Source organism: Barbatula barbatula (genome assembly GCF_947034865.1).
Source record: "Barbatula barbatula genome assembly, chromosome: 14".
NCBI lineage: Eukaryota > Metazoa > Chordata > Actinopteri > Cypriniformes > Nemacheilidae > Barbatula > Barbatula barbatula.
Genome location: NC_136777.1, coordinates 19,684,382 through 19,706,178, shown reverse-complemented (window position 1 = coordinate 19,706,178; position 21,797 = coordinate 19,684,382). Strand labels below are relative to the sequence as shown.

Below are 21,797 nucleotides of genomic sequence, written 5' to 3'. Positions count from 1 at the left end.
TGACTTGGCAAATGCGACCATGGTTTGCCAAGCAAGTTGGTAATCAGGTGAGTTTCACTCTGAATTATCACTGACTAATAGGAAGCGTTTTGATTTATGATAGCCAATTATTTACAATTCCTAGGTGTACATTAACACTTGAGTAGATCTGGAGGAAATGTATTCTGGTCTGGCGAGTTATAATCTCGCTCTTCTCTTTTAAATCAATAGATTTTATCCTATTTTAATAAGATCAAGATCACTCCATGTCACTTTACTTTGAGTTCTTGTGACTGTACAGTGCAGCTGAGGTATTACCCTAGTGTGTCATGATCCTATGGGATCTCAGAATGGTACGAGAGGATTACTGTTGCCATAGAAACTGAATTAGACGTCCAATCTTCCATTAAAAAAATTATACCCATTTCCATTTTGAGAACCAAGAGATTTTAAGTTCTATAGCTGTAGTTATTTTGTGTTATCCGTGTCAGGGTGATGTGAATTAAGCCTTTCATGGCTTTTAAGCATCAGGCTTTACGTGTGCTTAAGAGAAATCAGTGCCCTCTTACCATTATTACAGCTTCAGGATAGATGGACTCTGTGACCACATCGCGGTGGTGTGTGATGTACTCCACCATTTCGTTGAGGCCGGCTCGCTTCACCTCCTTGTACTTGAGATCGCTCAGTGGATCGGTCACAAAGTCAAAAAGCACGCAGCACTGCCGCAGCTTCTGGACAAACAATTCTTCTTGGTCGATGAGTGGGGCATCTGGAACGAAAGAGGTGAGTGACATCTTTTAGTTCAAATTCGTAATTTACTCACACTAGCACAACAATCCTCCTTGGGCAGATATTTGAGACCCTGTGCTTTACCAAAGTACGTTTAAACTAGAGTTCCTATTTAGCAGGTTTCCTGGTGCAGCAGGGTTTCATTTACACCTTCCTCCCTCCTTAACTGGTAAGCGCATCTCTGACTTTGTGTTGTCAACTGTGTGCTCCGCAGGTACCTGAAGAAAATAACACTGTTCTGCCAAGACGGCACAATGCTGCAATTACATTTGGCCCTCAATGGCTGACACAGAATCACTTAACTAAGTACTACTACAATATAGTAGTAATCAAGGCCCTGCAATGAAAATGGTAATATCATAAAGAAAGTCATGCTTTTTTGGGAGGAATGATGAAATACAAAATGTACTCTTCAGGAGCACTGCAACTATGTGTCTTTGAAGTGATACAAAAAGTGCATTCGAAAACACCTCTACATGAAACTAAACTTGCGAGTGTTATTTTCAAAATGCGAAGTATAGCTGAATGTGACCCCCAAGTAATGACCCACACAAATAAATCATTTCTAATAAACACTGCAACATAAATTTGCAAAACTGTGTTCAACATGTTGATTTTGATTTCACAGTGACTTTAAACACTGAAATTACTGTGTTCTAGGGTTGGGCAGATAGACGATGCCATCGGCGATGGCTGATAGACATCACGATGGTGAGCCGGCATCGTGATTCCAACAAATGTTTCACTTTCGTCACGTGACGCTCGCTGCTCTGTGCTGCAGGCTGCACATAACGTTGTTATCAAATATGAACAAAGCTAATGGGCATAAAACCTCACACTGTACAAATCAGACTAGCCTTACTTTTTAACTGTGGAGTGGGCTTGTTAGTGACTACAATAATGCGCCGGAACGCTTCTTCTCAATATAGCGTAAGTGGAAACGAGTGTTACAGTTAAGATCAGCAGCAGGTGTCAGCTTTCCTTTATCACGTGAGGAGAGTGAGGCGAGCTAATGGACAAAACTATGGCGGAAGATTTGGTTTCAAAGAGAAATGAAAAAGCGCCTATTTTGAAATATTTTGGAATTAAACCCAATGCCAACAGGGAACCTGAAAACATCAATGAGGAGCAAGGTGGCAGCATCTGGAGGTAACACCTTTAATTTACATGTACACCTTCAAGCGCACCACAAAATGGGTCCCGCGGCAAAATAACGCCCGCAAAAGCCTGACACATCAATACAGCAATCGCGATGCACAAAATATAAGGGGGACCGTGTGAGTTGGAACACGTACACTAACTAATGCGGTGACGAAATAAATTTACAAAGAAATGGTGTCTTTCAATACTGTTGAAAAGCAATCTTTCAGAGACCTCATAACCATCCTCGACAGCCAATATGAACTGCCAGGGCGTTACAATCATATACAAGCAGCTGTTCGTAGTTTAGGCAGGCCCTGGTTAAGCTGCTTTGGGCACAATCTAAACGTAGCTGTGTCCAACACAAATGACAAGACAGAGAAAGCCTGCACAGACTGTGCTCTAGCAGTTTGTCGTGCAATAAACGGCCTGTTCTCTCACAGCTGGAGAAGAAGGGACTGCAGAAAGGCCAAGCCGAGTTTAGCCTCCCTGAACAAACACTCACTGATCACGGTAAGTTTATTACTTTGTAGCCTCATATAGTGTGTGACAAACGCATCTGTTAATAAAAACAATGATAATAAATACATATAATAAACCATAATATTTATATTTATTAATAGTTAATGAATTATTTAATAGTTATTTGTAATATCACATGAATTTTAAGAGATCAAGAGGATAATAGAGGAAGAAGCTGTCATTTTGGGTAGGAGACAACAGTCAGCGCAACCCATGACACAACAGGAAGAAGGAAATAAGGAGGAATGGCGCTGAGGAGCCGCAGCCCAAAAGGAAAAGATTACTAGCAATTTTATTTTTTTAAAAGCAGGCGCTGCATCAACACTGACTGTTCCAGAAAAGGTGGTCATGGAAATCGCAGCTTATGTTCAGGAGCCTGAGTCCTCCATTAACGGAGAGCAGGATCCTCATTCTCCTTCACAACTCCTTCCTGGTGGAACATTCTTCCCAATGCGGTCCAGTCAACCACATCTCTCACAACCTTCAAAAAACTTCTTAAAACCCATCTCTTCTGCGAATAATTGACAGACAAGTGAGAAATAAAATGTACACTAACCCTCTTCTCTCAACAGGTAGTGGTCTAGCTTTTGTTGAAACTAGTAACTTTGTATTAGCACCTAATGTACTATTGCTCTTTTGTGACATATCGCTTATTGCTCCCCGAACTCTTTGTAAGTCACTTTGGATAACAGCGTCTGCTTAATGACTAAATGTAAAATGGTGTGGTGAAAGGAAAATCTAAATGGGCTCCCCATGTTGGCCAAACGAACCAAAAAATATCTTTGCGGTTGTGCAACAAGCTGTGGCATGATGGGAAACATAATCTCCCCCACAAGATCCCTTCTTAACCCAGAGATCGTAAATATGTTGGCTTTTCTGGACAGGAATATGTAAGAATATGCAAGCACTGTGATTACGTTTTGTTCCCTATTGCCATTTATTTTTGGAATTTGTTTCTTATTGATTTTTTGCACTGTGTATGCCATTAATACCTCTTTTAAAAAAGAGAGCTTAACATTTTATAGTTTATATTAGTTTTTCATTTTGTTTGATGAATGATGTGTGCAGTGATTTTTCGTTTTGTTGATAAAGGCACCTTATTTAACGTGAATTTTTTTATATTCGATCATTTCTTATTTGATGGTTGCATGATGTGTGTATTGGTTAATTGTTTTGTTGACAAAGCCACCTTATTTAACGTGAATGTTTTTAAAACTGTATTTTTGCATGGTGCGTGCGGTGATTATTCGTTTTGCAATAAAGGTGTGTTTTTATTAAGAAAAAAAACGAACCCATCATGAATTCAAGCAAATGCCGCCGAATTGCTGAATCAAAACACAATGCGCCGTGTACAAACAATATTTATACTTAAGAAACTGCATTTCATTAAGTCATTTTCTTTAACCTTGCACAGTTTTATTTATGTCAGGAAATTTGGCAGCTTCCAATTTACAGATGAACTTGACTTTATTAAACACACCATCTGACATCAACAACAATAAATATTGGGAAACATTTTATCCCTATTCTCACTACACTTGATTTAACCCATTTAGCATTGTTTTTCCCTGTCAAATGGTCCCCTTTTAGAACAGACTCGATACCATTTCTGGATTACAACCCACCTGTTGAGAACAGATTTATATCCTCCGTTTGTTCAACACAATTTTGCTCTACAAGCTGACTGCAGTGTTAGAGCAGAGAAAACAATCTTTCAGCAAAAATTGCTTTCAGCAAAAATGCTCAAATTTAAGTTGTCTTCTCCATTTACATGACATCCCTCGGCTCGGTCATTCAGAAGCATGGCTTCTCCTATCACTGCTATGCGGACGACACACAACTCTACTTGTCATTTCAACCGGAAGATCCGACGGTCTCTGCTCGCATAGGAAAGGTCTAATTTTCCTAATGTTGTAGTGGATGAATCTACAGGACCGGGTGGTGCTGGCAACAAGGACTTGATCGGTGAGGTTAAGCCGATCATCGATTACCACCTCCAGGTTTCTAGCTGTGCTGGACGGTGTAATAGTTGATGAGCCTAGTTGAATGGCAAGGTTGTAGTGAATCTTTGGGTTGGCTGGGATCACAAGCAGTTCCGTTTTTGCAAGGTTCAGCTGCAGGTGATGATCCTTCATCCAAAGCGGGATGTCACTCAGGCACTACAACCTTGCCATTCAACTAGGCTCATCAACTATTACACCGTCCAGCACAGCCAGAAACCTGGGGGTGGTAATCGATGAACGGCTTAACCTCACCGATCAAGTCATGTTGCCAGCACCTACCCGGTCCTGTAGATTCATCCTCTACAACATTAGGAAAATTAGACCTTTCCTATCAGAGCACTCTACGCAAGTCCTAGTCCAGGCTCTTGTCTTGTCCAAACTGGATTATTGCAATGCGCTTCTGGCTGGACTTCCTGCTTGCACAATCACCTCTCCAGATGATCCAGAATGTGGCGGCAAGAGTGGTCTTCAATGAACCGAAGAGATCGCATGTAACTCCGCTCTTAATCAGGTTACACTGGCTCCCTGTAACCGCCCGCATACAGTTCAAAGCTATGCTCCTGGCCTACAAGACCGCCACCGGGTCCGCACCATCGTATCTCCACTCGCTAATGCAGACCTATGTTACTGCCACATCACTGCGGTCTGCAAAGGAACAACGACTAGTGGTACCATCCCAAAAAGGAAAAAAGTCACTCTCCCGTACCTTCTCTGGATCTGTTCCACATTGGTGGAATGATCTACCTGCCGCTACAAGATCAGCAGACTCGGTTGCCACCTTTAAAAAATGCATCTCTTCCGTCAACACGTTGCTGGTTGATTTATCCTAATTCTTTTCCCTTTCCTTCTTATTCCAAAAAAATTTAAAATTACTAACCTCACAATTCTTAGCTTTGTATACTGTGCTAGGCTTTAATGGACTAGTTTTGATGCACTTATGTATTTTGTTGCCTATGTTGTAATAATTGCTTCCAATGTTTCCTCATCTGTAAATCGCTTTGGATAAATGCGTCTGCTAAATGATTAAATGTAAATGCTTATGCAAAACAATAGACAGACAAACATAAATAATATCATTCTGGTTGCACTCCTAAAGATGATTGGGATATTTGTTAAAAAAAAGGAAAGACCCAGTAGTGATTTTGGCTTAGGAGGCATTGTGGACTGCGGACGGTAAAAAAGGTGGAAGGGGGGATAATTTCATCTGTGCTGAAGATGGAATAAAAAGAGTACAATCTGTGGCACAGAGCTGCACTCCATCAGAACATGTCGACTTCCTGTTCATACAATGGCAACACTCTTTACCTAGCATTAACTTAATGCTAACTCAATATCCTATGCCCTTTTCTGAAACCACATTCATCAAAAACAAATTTTTGACTGCAAGTACGAAATACATGCGTGATGAACCTCAACATCCTGCAGCAGGTCTGCAATTTTCAAATCATGGAGAGAAGCTCTGAGAGAGATGAGTGGAGGCGGATGATAATGGAGAATGGTCTTTATCCAGCAGCTTCTCATACTGGATGGCTATGAAAAGCAATGCTTCACATTTAATCTACTAAACACAGAGACTTTGAAACAAAGTACTCTTTTACTCTTTACGCATGACTGATGATCTCCAATCGGATATAAGATATATCAGTGAATAAGATAAAGTATCAATTGGCATATTCCCCCAAAAGTGGGAACCCTTTTTATAAACCAAAGAGAGAGACAGAGCAGGAAAAGCAAACAGCTAGTGTATATAAAAAGAACTGTGACAGAGCACTGACTCTGCCCACACAAAGCTGATAATTCAGCAGCAAACAGTCAAAAGTCTCACCCAGGGCCTATTTCATTATCTCCAAGTCACAACCCAGCGAATCAATCTGGTATGTGACGGCAGCACTGGAGCAGGACCATTTATCGCTCTCTGTACACACACACACACACATGGCTCAGGCCTATTGATTATTAGTTAATGAGTCCTGCGGTTCCCTACCGAGTCCTGCAGGTGGAAGACAGATCTGAGTACTGGAGGGACAGCCCTTATGAATATACGACTGATTTAGCCCTGTACCAGACAGTGTTACAGACATGACTAACTGATACTGTAGCTTCTAATAAGGAAGGGATCCACCCTCACTAACTTACTTACTTACTTTTGGTCCAAGGTGGGGTTTCAAAACATGAACTGCTCACCTAGTGCATTTCTGCATTGTGTGTGTTTATACGTTCAGTTTGTTCACGCTTAATCCAATTGATATTCTATCTAAATAATCTGTAAACTAAATATAGGGTGGACAAGGGTAAACAATACTTGTAACTTTTGCAATGAAACCTGTCTTTTAATTAGGGCTGTCAAGCGATTAATAGAATAAATGTTTGTATTTACATAATATGTCTGTGTACTGTGCATATTCATTTTGTTTTTATAAACACAAAAACATACACGTACATGTATATAAATAGATGTATTTATTTATATTTACCAATAATTGAAAATAAATATAAAAGTTTATTAGTTTTTATATTTTATATTTTTCTTTAATAGATACATGTTTGTTTGTGTTTTTAAATACAAAATGTATATGCACAGTACACAGACATAAATTATGTAAACACAAACTTTTATTCTGGATGTGATTTATTGCGATGAATGGTTTGACAGATTTACTTTTAATGCTACTATACCTTTTATCCTTTTAGTTAATCACTAATCGTTAATAGGCCCTTTTCACAATGACGTCATTCAACTTCTGCCTTTTCGCAAAGCAGTGTATCATAACTTACGATTTGCAACAAACAAGAAGAAGAACTTCCGTTTTGGACGTTACAGTGAATGAAAACACGATTGGTCAAGACATCGGTGAGATTATTGTGTTTAGTATCAGGCATGTTAATATTTTGTAACGCTATTGACTGACAGAACACTTGTTCAAGTACTTATTCTAGCACCTTCGTTAACGCAAAAAGAAAACAAAACACTTACCTTCATAATCAAGCAGGTACTGTTCAACGAAGAATTTGTTTTCCTTTATCTAGCTTTGATCTTGTCATTAGCAAACATTAGTTTGTAAGAAATTGTACATCATCTATCAGTATTTGTGGCAGCTGTGCAAGGGACTCATTTCTGGGGTGCTAGCGGAAGTAACAATACACTGCTTTGCGGCAGAACGGAAGATGCGTGGCGTCATGTGAAAAAAAGCCTATCATCAACTTCAAAAACATAACAAAAATAAAACCCTGTCAAAATATAGTTATGTTGGAGCAAACAACTTACACAATATATAACATGCCAGATAAACTTAATCTACACAAACAAATCAATTGATCACAACAGTCAACAAATTAACTAGGTTATGCCACAAGCAAATACAACAAGTTACATTTACTGTCTGTAAGGCATCTCTAAAATTAGATTATAATGTGACTTCTGAGAAAGGCCTACAAAAACAACACTCACAACTTTTAAAGAGCACATGCAGTAACCCCAGGGCACAAAGATAGTACAAAAACAGCAGTGGTTCAGTGCATTTTTGGGGTAAATAGAAAGGACATTGTATATTGGCATAAACAACTGGGCTTCTGTTTTTTATTTAGAGCAGTCTTTTACAAGTAACCGTTTACTCATTATCAGAGGCCTTGCTTCCTTTTACAACAAAGAGAAGTTGATAATATTGTGTCTCGCAGCAGACCTAGTAGTGTATCGATAGTCCAACCTATAGTATCGATACCTTAAATAAGTCATGTTTTGAATGGATTCAAAATGACGTTTCATCGCATAACCATTTTTTCCGTTCCTGTTGATGTCGCTGTGATTCGCTGTCATACGGACAATGTCTCAAAAGTAAGCGGGTGCGAGAAAGCAAATGGCGTAAAGTAGATTCATTAATATAATATCACCAACAAGCTTCCGTATATCTTAGCTTGTGCAAAGAAAATAACAGAGTCGGTGGTGTATTTTATTTGTAAGGATTTGCGACAGTGTGGTTGAAAACCCCGGCTTCGGGCATATGGTGAACACTAGCTGTGTTATGTGATTCCGATTCGCAGGCACATAACGGACGTAGAAGTACCCGGGATTTACGAAGAGGTAAAAAAAATCCCTTAGCTTGGTAGAGCGAGTGACCCTGACTTGCAATGCATCGTATGTTAGGATTACATCACAACCACAGACACGCGCAATGCATGAGACGAGCCATACTGGCATAAACATTGCGGAGTTACTGAAAACTGCACTGGTGGAGTGGGATATAAAAGAGAGTCATACTGACAATTTCAGTTTTATGAATAGATTTTAATGTACTTTGTTTTTTTATTAACAACATACTGAAAAAAATAATTTTTTTTTGTGGCATTTGCATTTAAATGTTTAATGACTAAATATGCACTTTAAACATTATATGTTCGCTGTTCAGTAACACTGTGTAAGCAAGATGACAAATACCTCTTATAAATAGCTTTGTTAATAAAATTGAATGGAATCTTTTGTGTCTGCAGAGTTATCACTATAATGTGATGAACATACCAGAATACCATAGATTGTACACACCAACATGTATTTTTAGCTCACTCTTAATTTTTATTTATTTAAAACAAATTATTGCAATATATCGAACGTTTGTATCGTATCGAATGTATTGTGATATATTGTATCGGGACCCATCTATCGTGATATGTATCGTATCGTGAGGCCCTTGGCAATACACAGCCCTAAGACCTAGAATGAACCTCTACAGACTGATAAAGGTTAACCCCACAGCTGAGCATCAAACAGACACAAGATTCTTTTGAGAGTGCAAATTATCAGTATTTATCAATCTGAATTGTGGACTTGTTGACTATGGTCTAAATTTGGTGATGTGCAGGAATGGCTTGAATATTCCATCGGCAATAACTATTAGAAAATGAATAAGTAACTTTAATAACTGCATTAACTCATATACTGCACCGTAACTTTAATAACTTTAATAACTGCAACTTCAGCAACTGCATTAACTCACCTATTGCACTGCAACTTTAATAGCCAATGTCAATAATTTATGCATACCTAAGTCACTTGCACTATTTTGGTCTAAATTATTATCTGTTCATATCCACCTGTACATTAATGTTCATAGTATATAGTCATCTGTATATATTGTTCATAGTATATACCTACTGTCATATTTTCATAGAACATCCCTACTGCAAAATATTTTTATAGTCCATGCCCACTGTATTATATTCTCACTATTGTATTCTGTATTTATTTCAACTGTATATCCTGCACTTGCTAACTGCACTTCTGGTTAGACCTAAACTACATTTCGTTACACTGTACTTGTATATGTGTAATGACAATAAAGTTGAATCTAATCTAATCTAATCTAATAAAACCTTAGAGTTGTCACCTCTTATTCAACGCTTCTTCACTTCATCTGTAATGATTTTATAATATACAAAAAATATACAAAATCATTTGTATGTGTTCCTAAATTTTTGTTCTCTCAGACCGCAAGCTAGTTTAAATATTTTAAGTTTACACACCGGATGCTCGGATCGCGTGATATGCACGGCTCACATCACCATATTAAAATGTTTCTAAACTGGTGGGCCACAGAATTCGTTAACATGATGACTTACTAAGCATATAAAAATACCAACGTAATATGAAATTATTAACAATAGGGGTGGGCAGAATGGCCCAAAATCTATTTCACGGAATGCATAATTTTATTTCACGGTAACAATATATTTCACAGTAACAATCTCCCGTTATAATTCTATATCAAATACCACATTTTTCTTAGATTGAGTTAATTTATTACAGTTCATTTAAATGATCAACATAGTTAAAATGTAGGCAAATTATGAAACTGTACTTAAGATATCAGATTAAGTGCTGATGTTTAGATTTATTTATATTTATCTTCTGGCTATATCATATGTATACAGAATGAAGATACACAACATGTATAACAATGAAGTATGAATATATATTCACAAAATGAGAGTTCAGAATATGACTGGTGTTATAAACTGGTGTTCATGGGGTCTGTACTGTACTGTAGGTCTTCATCGCTCTTCACTCTCCATTTTTAGTGAGTTTTTTGCGACTCTTTGTCTTTAGGTTTGTTTTTTCTTGCGCTTGTCTTTGCACTGCGAGTCTCAAGTGACTCCACACACGTCTCCCAAAACAGGTGTAACACCATGTCACGTCAAAGTACTCATGCGGCGAGCATCATTGCGCGTTTCAACGCAAGTTTCACCTTGGCTCGCCTTAACACAAAGCAATCTGACTTATGAAATACGTGGTGCGAATGAGTTTTTTTAAATCCACACACAGATCTCTGCAAGAGCACAGATGAGAGAGAAAGCGCCGGACTGGAGTGGATCACAAAACTACATACTGAAAGAATGTAACAAAAATATTGTATACGTTAGTTTGTTGTGGGTGGATTAATTAATTTGTTCTTTCAGAATAACTTGCAGAGCCCCGAGTTGACCACGCCTACTTCTTTACATTCCGCGTAATACACGGAATAGAAATATTTCTTATGGTTGACATTTAATTCCACGGTAGCAGAATATTCCATCATACCGCCCAGTCCTAATTAACTATAATTAATTTATTACCATAACTTGTTTGGAGCGGTTGTTCTTTGTTAATGCATATTTCTTGTTACAAAATTATTAAGTAATGCTAATTTCAACAATTTGAAACATGAAAATGTACATTTCACTGCAAACAATGTTAATGAATTTGGCCTTAGCATAAGACTAGCACATTTTACCATACTAACAAGACTGAATTTTCCTTCAAAGAAGTTCGAATAGTGTCATCGCGATTGATCGGCTGGCCTAGTGTGCCGCAAATTAGGCTGATTAATAGGAAGGTGCATCTGTGAGCAGCTAAGCCTTGTTGTGGAACATGCGATGATGCCTCTTGCAGCAAATAGATTACCACCGGCATAACACTGTGATGTCCCAGTTTGCCTGCTAACTTTTTAACTACCTGAAGAAAACGCTAAGACTTATATTCTTTTTATACTTCATTCTTAATCTAGCCTTGTATATTTCATGCATTCTCAAGTAGCATCATATCAATGAATCAAAGTAACTTTTTGGAATTCTATTGTAAGCGAGCCTTCAACCACATAGTTTAGGCTACATGTATGCACGGGTACCAAAACCTGGTGTTTGTCCTCATTGTATAGCTAGATAAACTCAGACATTATCAATACTGTTTCTGTTCCGGAGAATTTCTCTCCCTCTGAGGCTGCGTGTGAGATGGAACTCTTGTTAAAAGTCCAAACTTCTGGCTGAAACGTGCACGGTAACTTTCCTGCTTAAATGTGTCTGTGACTCAAACTGACTCTGTTTGTACTATTTGTACTACTGTGTTTGATATTAAGTATAAGGTATTAAGATGTGTTTCGGTCGATCTTTCTATCAAATGGAAGTACACACAATTTACAAATGAACGAGTGAAATAAATAAATGTTTAATTTAAGCAATATTCTGTATCATTTCTTATTACTTTATTAGATTTTATGAGGTGAAGATGGAAAAAAGAAAATTGGCCTCATATATTGGCCATCGACTGGCCTTATTTTTTTAAATCAGCATCAGCCAGAGGAAAAACCCATATCGGTCGATGCTTTTTATGTTTGTTTTATAATGGGCTGTGATTCCTTGGTTCCCTTAGTTGAAATTAATGGGCCTACCTTATTTTTTTATGCAATGCAAAGCTAAACAAGACAAACACTGACCATGAACAACAAAGAAAACAATATTTATATAATGATGAAATATCTTCCACAGATTACGTAATAAACAGGGAAAAAAGCACTACAATGGCTCAGATCTTAACAGTTGGGCTTGTGATCAGAAGGTTGCCGGTTCAAATCTCAGTGCCAACAGGTCATATCTGAAGTGCCCTTGAGCAAGGCACCTTACCCCTGATTGCTCTGCAGTAATGTGCCACTGTAAAAAAACTACTTGTAAGTCGCTTTGGATAAAAGCGTCTGCCAAATGTAAATGTATCAAGCCTGTTTACGTTATTAATAATCAACATTATAAACAATAAAGCCAGATATTCTTGTCAGGTCTGGGTTTGTTACCAGGAGTAGGAAGAGCAGTGCTCTGTCGGCTTGTTAACCGGCTGAGGAACATTTACCAGAGTAAAATAGACCTATATGCTTGTTTTTCTTATCAAGAACATGTAAAACTAAATAAACAAGATAACCATATATCACAGACTGTAAATATACATTGAGTTTTGTTTCTTTTGTATTATACCGGGTCGCGCAGGTTGAAACCAGTTGTATTTTTTTAAACATTAAAAAAACTTTATACAGGATTTAGTATTAATGCGTTATGATTATTCACTTAATATACATACATCAACAATGTTTTGCTAATAGCATTATGTAGATATTTATGCACATGTAAAATATAGGAACTAACGCATATTGTTTGAAGCAGATTGCTGTCTGAATGCTTTCTGTCTTGAGACCTGTTGACTGAAGTTGTGGCTACTGAGAACAATTTTTGGGTTGCAATGGAAGACTCTATAATTTGTGTATTAAATAAAACTTATAACAGAAAATTTTAAACAATAAAGAATACATGCTCAGGCTCAGAAAAAAATATATTAATACTTAGAAACTGTATATCGACCATTATATCGGTTATCAACAGAATTATAAGTTACTGTTATAAGCCAAAATGTACATATCGGTTTATCACTAATCTTAATCAAATGTGATATGTATCATGTGAAAGACATTGTGACCTAACAGCTGTAAACCTGTGACATTTCAGGCACACTGACATGTAAAACAGATTTTTACAAAATTTCTACACCTATTTATAGAAACAAATTCTGACATTGATTCTTAAAAAGTGAATGAATGGCAGCAGTGACATAAGGACTGTGAAACTTGTCTAATGATATGCTCTTAACGGACATAAAAATCATTGTGGTAGTCTTAAATCATTGTATAAAATGACCAGCAAAACTTGTAACACACAAATATATCATCTAGCTCTAAAGCCATCGCAGAACTTATATAACCCACAGAGCTCACAGGGGATTTATCTATCTACTTACTCACAAAGCTATAATATACAGCCCTAAAAATTAATGCATTAATTTGCTGTAGTCTGCATTCTCTATACATCAGTGGACTAAAGGTAGATAAAGATATTTCTAAACATTACATGTCCATGTAATACCCACGCAAACTGGATTCGGGAATGATAACCAAAAAAATCAACATACTGGGAAAACCATTGGTTTGAAAGCGTTCCTAGGCAAACGTTTGCCTTGACTGAAGCATAGCTCACACACAAAGACAGGAAAAGGGAGTCTTCCAAGCTTTGTTTGCCATGTGAACACCACGAAACAGTGCCAGATAACTCGTGGCAGTGTTGTCTAGGCCAGAAACCAGCACACAAAGACATTATTCTAATGCAGGTATCTGTTTGGCACCCTGCTAAGATAAGTGAAAACTTGTATTGGTCATGGCTCCACAAGAAGTATTTTAGGGTAGTGAAATTTTGGTGACTATTGTGGAAGTGCGTGGAGGCACAACTTTAAAACAAATCTCAACATACACTGTGGTCATTTTCTACACCTTTTAGAATTTTTTTTTTTTAAAACAACTGAAGAGCAAGTTGAAAGAGTGAAAAAAAACGTTTAGGGTTACAATCTGAGTCAGAATGTGCTGATCATGTGTGGAAAATGACTTGTTTTGCACAAGAGCCTCAAAACCACTGATGTGTAACACAGATAGCAAAATGTCTACACCTAGTCTGTAGAAAAGCAGCCTTAAATAAATTGAAAACAAAAATTTATATGAGGCCCTTGAGCCTGGGATTAACGTCTCAAGTAATCTGATCAGAGGTGAACAACACAAAATACAGTTGTAAAGGTCCAAACCACATTCTGCGGCCATCAAACACTATAACATTGCATTTAGAGTCATCAAAATCATGGTGGGATGCATCAGCGTGCACTACAAATGTATTTTAGAGTAATAAGATAAACACAGCCTAAGAAACCAGGATTTTAGAACAATTAGAAGCATTCATTGCGAGGAACTGTAACATACACAACAACACATTATTTTTCAGTTCTAAGAAATCTTTTTGTGAACACGGACTGTTCATGCAATGTTCAGTATGACATTTCCATTTAGGCATTTGGCAGATGCTTTTATCCAAAGCGACTTACCAAGCTTTATCCTATACATTTTACATAGGTATCTGCAATCTGCAATCCCCTTGGATCGAACCCACAACCTTGCGTTGTTTACGCAATGATCTTACCACTGAGCTACAGGAAAAGGTGTATGAAGTGGTTTCTACCTTTGAGTGAGGCGAGTTTCTGCAGCTCCCGGTTCTTGCTGAGGTTGAATCGTGATGAGCTCTGTCTGCGCTCCTTCTTTACGATCTGTGGCCCACCTGAGTACTTGATTTTGTTGAGCTGAGTAGGTGGAGGTGTGCTATTGCTCGGACGCTTGTTAGCAGTTTGCTGGGCCTGAAAAAAAAAACATAACATACAGAATGAAAATGGGCATGTTTAACAATTCTATGTAATTATACCATTTTTGGTAACAGAGGATGTATCACATGCATCTGTGTCACGAAATGACATAGCGCTTCAAAAGAAAAAAGTTAAATACAGAAACACAACACTGGTAACAATTAAAATATTTGACTGTTGTTTCAGACATTATGGTCAATAGCCTGCTGGTGCTTGCTGGGAATTTCTGACTATCCTTACAGTATGTGAGCTCTGAGTGGGTATGACTGATCTGTTTTATGACACTGATGCCAAAACGTTACCAAATTTCTGAGATCACAATTTGGTTTTGGTCTCAATGTATTTTGGCTCCACATTTTAGCCGAAAAATTGTCATTTTGATCCCCCTCCAAAAAAAACAGTACTCAGTGCTATTTGGGCTCTATTCATCATTCAAATATATTTTTAACCATACAATATCAAATAAATACATTGTAGCAGTCAAACACTGATTGAATTGACATGGAATAGCACATGTTAGTCTAAACACTCATCATGTTGTTTTTTTACCAGTGTAATTACGTTTTATAATGACAGCAATTTGTTTTCTATAAAAATCTAATTAAATGTAAACACTGCACAAAATGTTAAATATCGGATTGGATTTTGTAAATTTCGCAGATAAATGACTCAATGAAATGATTATAACACAAAGCACCACATCAGTCAACAATCTGCAAGAAACTAATCCCTGGAGTCCACACAAGCCTAACCTACATACCTCCTTATTACCATATCTAGATTCAGCCTACATTAAACATTCATGAGTAGCCTGAGCCACACTATCAAATAAATGTACGTTGTTCATGCAAGATGAGTGTCACCATTTTGACCATAGGTAAGAAGTACAGTAGGGCTGCTCGATTATGAAAAAAATCATAATCGCTATTATTTTGGCCCATAATTGAGATCCCCATTATTTAACACGATAACTCATTAACCTTTAAAACAATATGGAAAATAAAAGACATGGCTTTTAAACTCTGAATTTAACTGAAAAATAAATGTAAAGAAATAGCACTACTGAACCACTGTAAAGAAAAGGGTGCACTGTGGATTTATACTACAAGAAAAGAGAGGATCCTTGCAAAATGGAAGGTGGCAATAATCATTTACCTCGATTATTATGTTTTTGTAATTGAAGAAGGCCAAAATTGACGATTGCGATTCATTTACGATTAAATTAATTGCACAGCCCTAAAGTACAGCATTACTATCAGGTGACAGGTCCCAAAAAAGCAAATTACTCAGAGAGGTCTCATTTATTATAAAAACACAAAATCGAAGCTAAACCTAACGGCATTACTAGCATAAAGACTCAAACTGTAATTTTAAGCAATATGTTGCCTTGTGACTTTACTCAAAGGCAAAAGGTTTATGTAACCGGTCAACAATATTTATTGTTTAAGAAATAAAGACTGTAAAAAAGGAGGCAATGTCCGAGCAAAAAAGCAAGGGGGGTTGTATGCATGTGTAAATAGCCTGCCGCTGTGGGACACATGTCGAGGCCTGCCCATAACATTGCAGAGATGGCCTCAGTAACAGGGGTTGCATGACGAAGCTTAAAATAGACCAAATCAATAAACCTCACTCTATGCTACTTCAAACTCTCTGCCCACTCGTTCCAGCCATCAGTAAAACTCTCGCTGAGGAACACTAATATCTTAGCACCCAGTACATCACAATACAACCACAGAAATAGATGGATGCAACTGAATACTGACATGTAGCTAAAAACACGAAAATTATCAAGCACATCATTTTTGGCAGCAAAACAATGTAAAAACTGCAGAGGATACTTTTCCTTCAACACATCAAATGCTTCTTTGCTAGGGTCTAAAAAAACAAGTTAGACTGTATCCCAATACCACAGCAACAAAAAGGAACAAACACAGCAACCCAACGCATGAACTGAAGTGAACAAAACAGGTCTATTTGGCTGAATATATAAAAACATTACAAACAAATTTCTTTACACAAAGCAGAGGCACAACAGTTTACATCAGACACCTAACAAAAATAATATTACTGGAATGGAAGGTTGAGCTGAATGTAAAACCTCACTGGTTTTATCCCAAAATCCAGTACAATTCATAGCAAAGGCTATTGGGATCATACCAAATATTCTCTCAATACAGGTAGATTGTTGGGACTTCCTTTTCATGAACATGTTTCATTAAGGAACATGTATTACAAAGTTCTACTAGCATGCCAAACACAACTTTGTATATTGAATCTTGAATCCTTCCTGGTATACTATTTGCCCATCCACTCCATAATTCCTTGCAGTAAACTTTAATGAAAGGTTATTGAACTCGGAGCAGTTCGTTACGGTGTCATTTTTCACTTTGTTCACTCAAACTGAAAAGATGCATGGTATCTTACAAAACAAGTTTATGTGACGAATGCAGATATACGTGTCTACTACTGCCTTTTGCATTTTGTAATAGCGAATACAGCGCTACACAGATTTACAGGAACTATTTCCCCAGAAAGGGAGTGCACAAATTGACAGTAGCGAAAACCTGTCAGAGTTGCAGGGCCCCCCCCCCGGGGGTCATTAGTGTGTCAGAACAAACCTGCTACTGAAAGGGAAGCTGTATGTAATACAACATAAATAACGCTTTTTGGAGGTTTTATAAAAAAAACAGGATGACTTCACATATTACCATAAAGAATTAATTTCTCCTTGCAATTGAAACAGTTCTGCTTTTTGTACCCTAAAGAGAAAAAAAGCACAGCAACAACACTTGGAAAGCAATTTTTGTCACCATCATAAGCAATAACTACATTCGTTCTTTACCTCTTCGGAATTTTCAATTCCAGCATCCTTCCCGCCTCCAGCATTACTGTTCTTTGTGCTGCTTTTTGCAGATTTGGTGGGTTCCTGCAAAGACCAAAAATAAAATAGAAGAAATTAACAAACCTCTGGGATCTGATTTAACAGTGTTGTTCTACTCACTGAGCGGCACTTTCAAATGCACCATTCAACATATTAAAATGGGGCCTTATGGGATGGTCTGCTCACAGGCCAAATCATGCAGCACTCATTCGACAGGGCTGTTATGACAGGTGGTGGCACACAGCAGCTAACGTTAAACACAGAATCAGGCAATGACATTTACTAACTGAACAGTGCTGGGAATTAAACACCATTCAGCATCACAAACTTCATTTAGGTATCGAGCGTTTATACAACGATGCCTACAGCTCATCCGCTAATACTTCTGTCCACTAAAACACTGACTCATGCAGGGTCAGGAGACGTGTTTGTCCATACCGCTCGTTTATACTGCAGTCTGACAACGCGTCTTCCTGTTCGCATTTTAACGGCCGTTCATAAACCTCTAACTAAGGAAAAATGATTTGTAAAAACCGGATAAGGTATCTACCAATAATTCTCCACACATGTATGACATTTGTGGTTTAAACAGGAATAAATCGCTGTCTTCATTAAAATATTTATGATTAGATAACTGTCAGTATTTTGACTGAGCACACTCAGACACAAATGCGCACTTAGCGGGCTAGTGGCTAGCGCGGCCTTCACTAACATAACCAGCAAATGTTGCAGAATAATTCACTCTTGAACTAACATCTCATACGCATTAATTTAACACAAACGAGGGGTTACGCTCTTAGCAACGTAATTTGTACTTTACCTTCTCCTTTTTTGTTTTATTCGGCATTTTGCAAATGTTCTCTAGCCGTGCCTCCGCGATAGGCTTCCCTTGCACCCGGGCTCTCGCGCACTCTGTTACCTCCAGCTCCCCGCGCCCTCCCGTCACCAGCAATAATCTGATTGGACCAAACTCGGCAGAACTACCTAGTAACAGCGCAATTAATTTGTCCTATTGGGCACTCCCCGCAGCAGAACAGCTTGAGGTTTCTGAACTGGGTCCTGGCTGCGACGATGAAAGGGAGTACAGCTGTTGTTGACGCCTCATGTCTTATCTGTCGTCTGAAGGTGCTCACATTAAAGGAATAGATTGATGACGGTGTTGGTGACATCGACCGTCAACATGTTTATATGTAAGAATTTCTGAAGTGGAGCTTTGAGCAAAATGATGTAGCCTGTCCTCCTGAACCCTTATGTCCTTTGTTGTGCGCAATGTTGCAGGACCAGCTTCAGAAAAATGTCATCAGATTATGAAGAGTGTATTAAATTGCAAGCGCATGACTTAAATTAATTAGTGATTTTGATTATAGTTACTGAGTGATCATTAGTTTGACTATAAGTAAATTACTTATGATTCACTTCCAAACAAGCCATTAAATAATAATTTTCTTACGTAATTCTACTAATTATAATGTTTTATGTTTTACTCGCAAGGCATGGAGTATGTCAAGTAAAGTGATAAGTAAAGTGACAAAGTCGGTAAGTAAAGTAAAGTAAAAATATAACTGCAAGCAGTAACGGGTTTCTCGTCATCTGAGCCATCCAAGGCACTGTGACATCATTGAACAGGCTCAGGGGGCACTCCCCAACACACCCACGACGGATCAAAGTCCTACACACAGAAAAATGACAGGATTAAGCAGCAATCCTCGGGTAGATGAGACGGGAATCACGCGAAGCTCATAAGTGTGCGGTCTCAAACATTCTTTCAGGGTTCTTCATATGTATTGTACTACTTAATTGCAAGTCAGTTGGATTATTTATTAAGAAGTAGCAACCTTTAACGTACATTCTTCACGTTAATACAATAAAGGACCCTGTAATGGTCACACAACAACAAAAACTCAGCATGTTTTTGATCATTATTGACCTAGAGAGTCCAGAGAATTGTACTGTGGTGGAAATTTTGAAATTGCTTGAAAATCAAAGAACTAGTTAGCAAAAGTAAGTTTTTAACATCGTCACCGATAACTCGTGAACCGTTTGATTGACAACAATGGATCAAGAGGCAAAGTTGTTCAGAATGTGGAGGACTATCGTATGATATTATTAGTTTGTGTAAATGTCAAACGATCACGTGATGCACAATTGTTTAAGAAATGAAATACGCGTCAATTTAGCCATTTTCTGTGTTTTAGCGCCACCTAGTGTCCAAACGCCACCTTCTTTTGTAGGTGAACTCGGAGTGATGGTCTCCGAGCCCCATGATGATGTGTTAATCCGTTCTGGATTTATGGACGTTTTAATGTGATAGGCTCCGCCCATTTTAAAGTTTTGACATGCCTAAGCGACGGTGAAAGGAAATTTAAACTTTTTTCAATGATTATTTACATTCACACTCCACAGAATCTGCATTGGTTTGGTTCCGATCGGTTGAAAAACCTAGTTCGCGAAAGTAGGTTTTTAACGTCATCAGCGATAACTCACGATCCGTTTGATCGACAGATGCGTGTCCAGAGGCAAAGTTGTTCAGAATGAGAAGAGCTATCATTTGATGTAAATAGTTAGATAGAGTATATGTCAAATGTCACGTGATACACAATTGTTTATGCACCCTAAAACCGTTACTTCGCCCCCCGGTGGCCGAATGAGTTCATATTTCTTACAGACCTTCAGGACCACGAGTCGAACAAGCACTGCCGATTGGTCATTGGAGTGTGGTCATTTTAGTGAAACTGGCTACTTCCGGTTTTGATGTTTTGATGCCCCCTAGCGACCCTGAATCGAAATTTCAACTTTTTTTTCAATGAATATTTACAATCACACTCCACAGAATTTATCAGCGTTGGTTTGGTTCCGATCGGGCAAAAATCCAGGGACTAGTTCATTTTTGTTTTTCTTCATAAAATGCAAATTAGCGGAGAAATTTGCATACCGGAAATGAAATGGGAGATTTCATTAAGAGCCATTTTTTAAGTTTGGAGCCAAAGGATTCCAATGACACCACCAAACACTTTGTTGTGCGACATCCGGTTTACGAGCATTGAGCCCAAACGCATTGGCCATCGCTATAGCGCCACCTATGGGCCGATTTGTCTGGTTCACTGTTCAGTAACCTGCACAGATACAACCAACTGACAAAGTCTCGAGTTTCTAGGACTTACGGTTTGGGCTGGGCGACGCGTTTTAAGGCGGAAAAATAATAATAATAATAATAAAAATCCTTACAAAAACAATAGGTTTTCAGCACTTCGTGCTCGAAACCCTAATGATAAGTAAAGTGACAAAGGCGGCCTCGACTGAATGACAGGGAATTCATCTCTTATTGAATTTAAAGGGACGGTTCACTCAACAATTCTGCCTTTAATGACTCACACTCTACCATAGTAGAAAGGATATAGTGTAATATTTTTGTTCCGTTTTACACAAAATCTGATATTTAAAAGGATTTAGGAAAACAAACAGTTCTGGGGCACCTTTGACCACTATTTTTTGTGTTCAATCGAACAAAGAAATGTATACATGTTTGGAACTATTTTAGGTTGAGTATTTCCTAACAATCTTCATTTCGGAGTGAACTATCCCTTTAAAAGGTTGAAATGAACTATAATAATCTTTAAAAAAAAAAATTCAACAGGCCCACGGAAGTATCTACCGCCATCTACTTGTGTAGTATAACCATATGTATACTGAGAGTATGGATGAGATTTTTGGGGGCTGTCCAATTTTGTCTTTTAATCCGCCCATTGTGATCAAATACAAAGTGTCATAGTCTGTCATAAAAGCAAGTGTGCCTTGACATTTGCTCAAGAGTAAAATACCACAAACCCAACACACACACAAATGAATTACTTCACAAGCATTTTATTTGAAAAAGGAGAAATAATTTTCATATGAATTTGCTTTTTGGGCAAATTATGTTAATTGTAACCTAGTTATTAATAAAATATGGTTTCATCTAGGCTAT

At 37.9% G+C, this 21,797-nt stretch overlaps 1 protein-coding gene across 1 annotated transcript in view; it reads right to left on the bottom strand.

The window, feature by feature from the left end:
* The window catches only part of ppp2r5d (protein phosphatase 2, regulatory subunit B', delta), a 29,285-nt gene extending 10,173 nt beyond the window's left edge, over positions 1-19,112 (bottom strand). The window contains exons 1-4 of the mRNA XM_079473608.1: positions 18,654-19,112; positions 17,795-17,878; positions 14,775-14,946; positions 549-748 (exon numbers count right to left, since the gene is read on the bottom strand). Of these exons, the coding sequence (XP_079329734.1) occupies positions 549-748; positions 14,775-14,946; positions 17,795-17,878; positions 18,654-18,680 (483 nt within the window). The 5' untranslated portion in view covers positions 18,681-19,112. The remainder of the gene's footprint in view (positions 1-548; positions 749-14,774; positions 14,947-17,794; positions 17,879-18,653) is intronic.
* Positions 19,113-21,797: the final 2,685 nt, after the last annotated feature.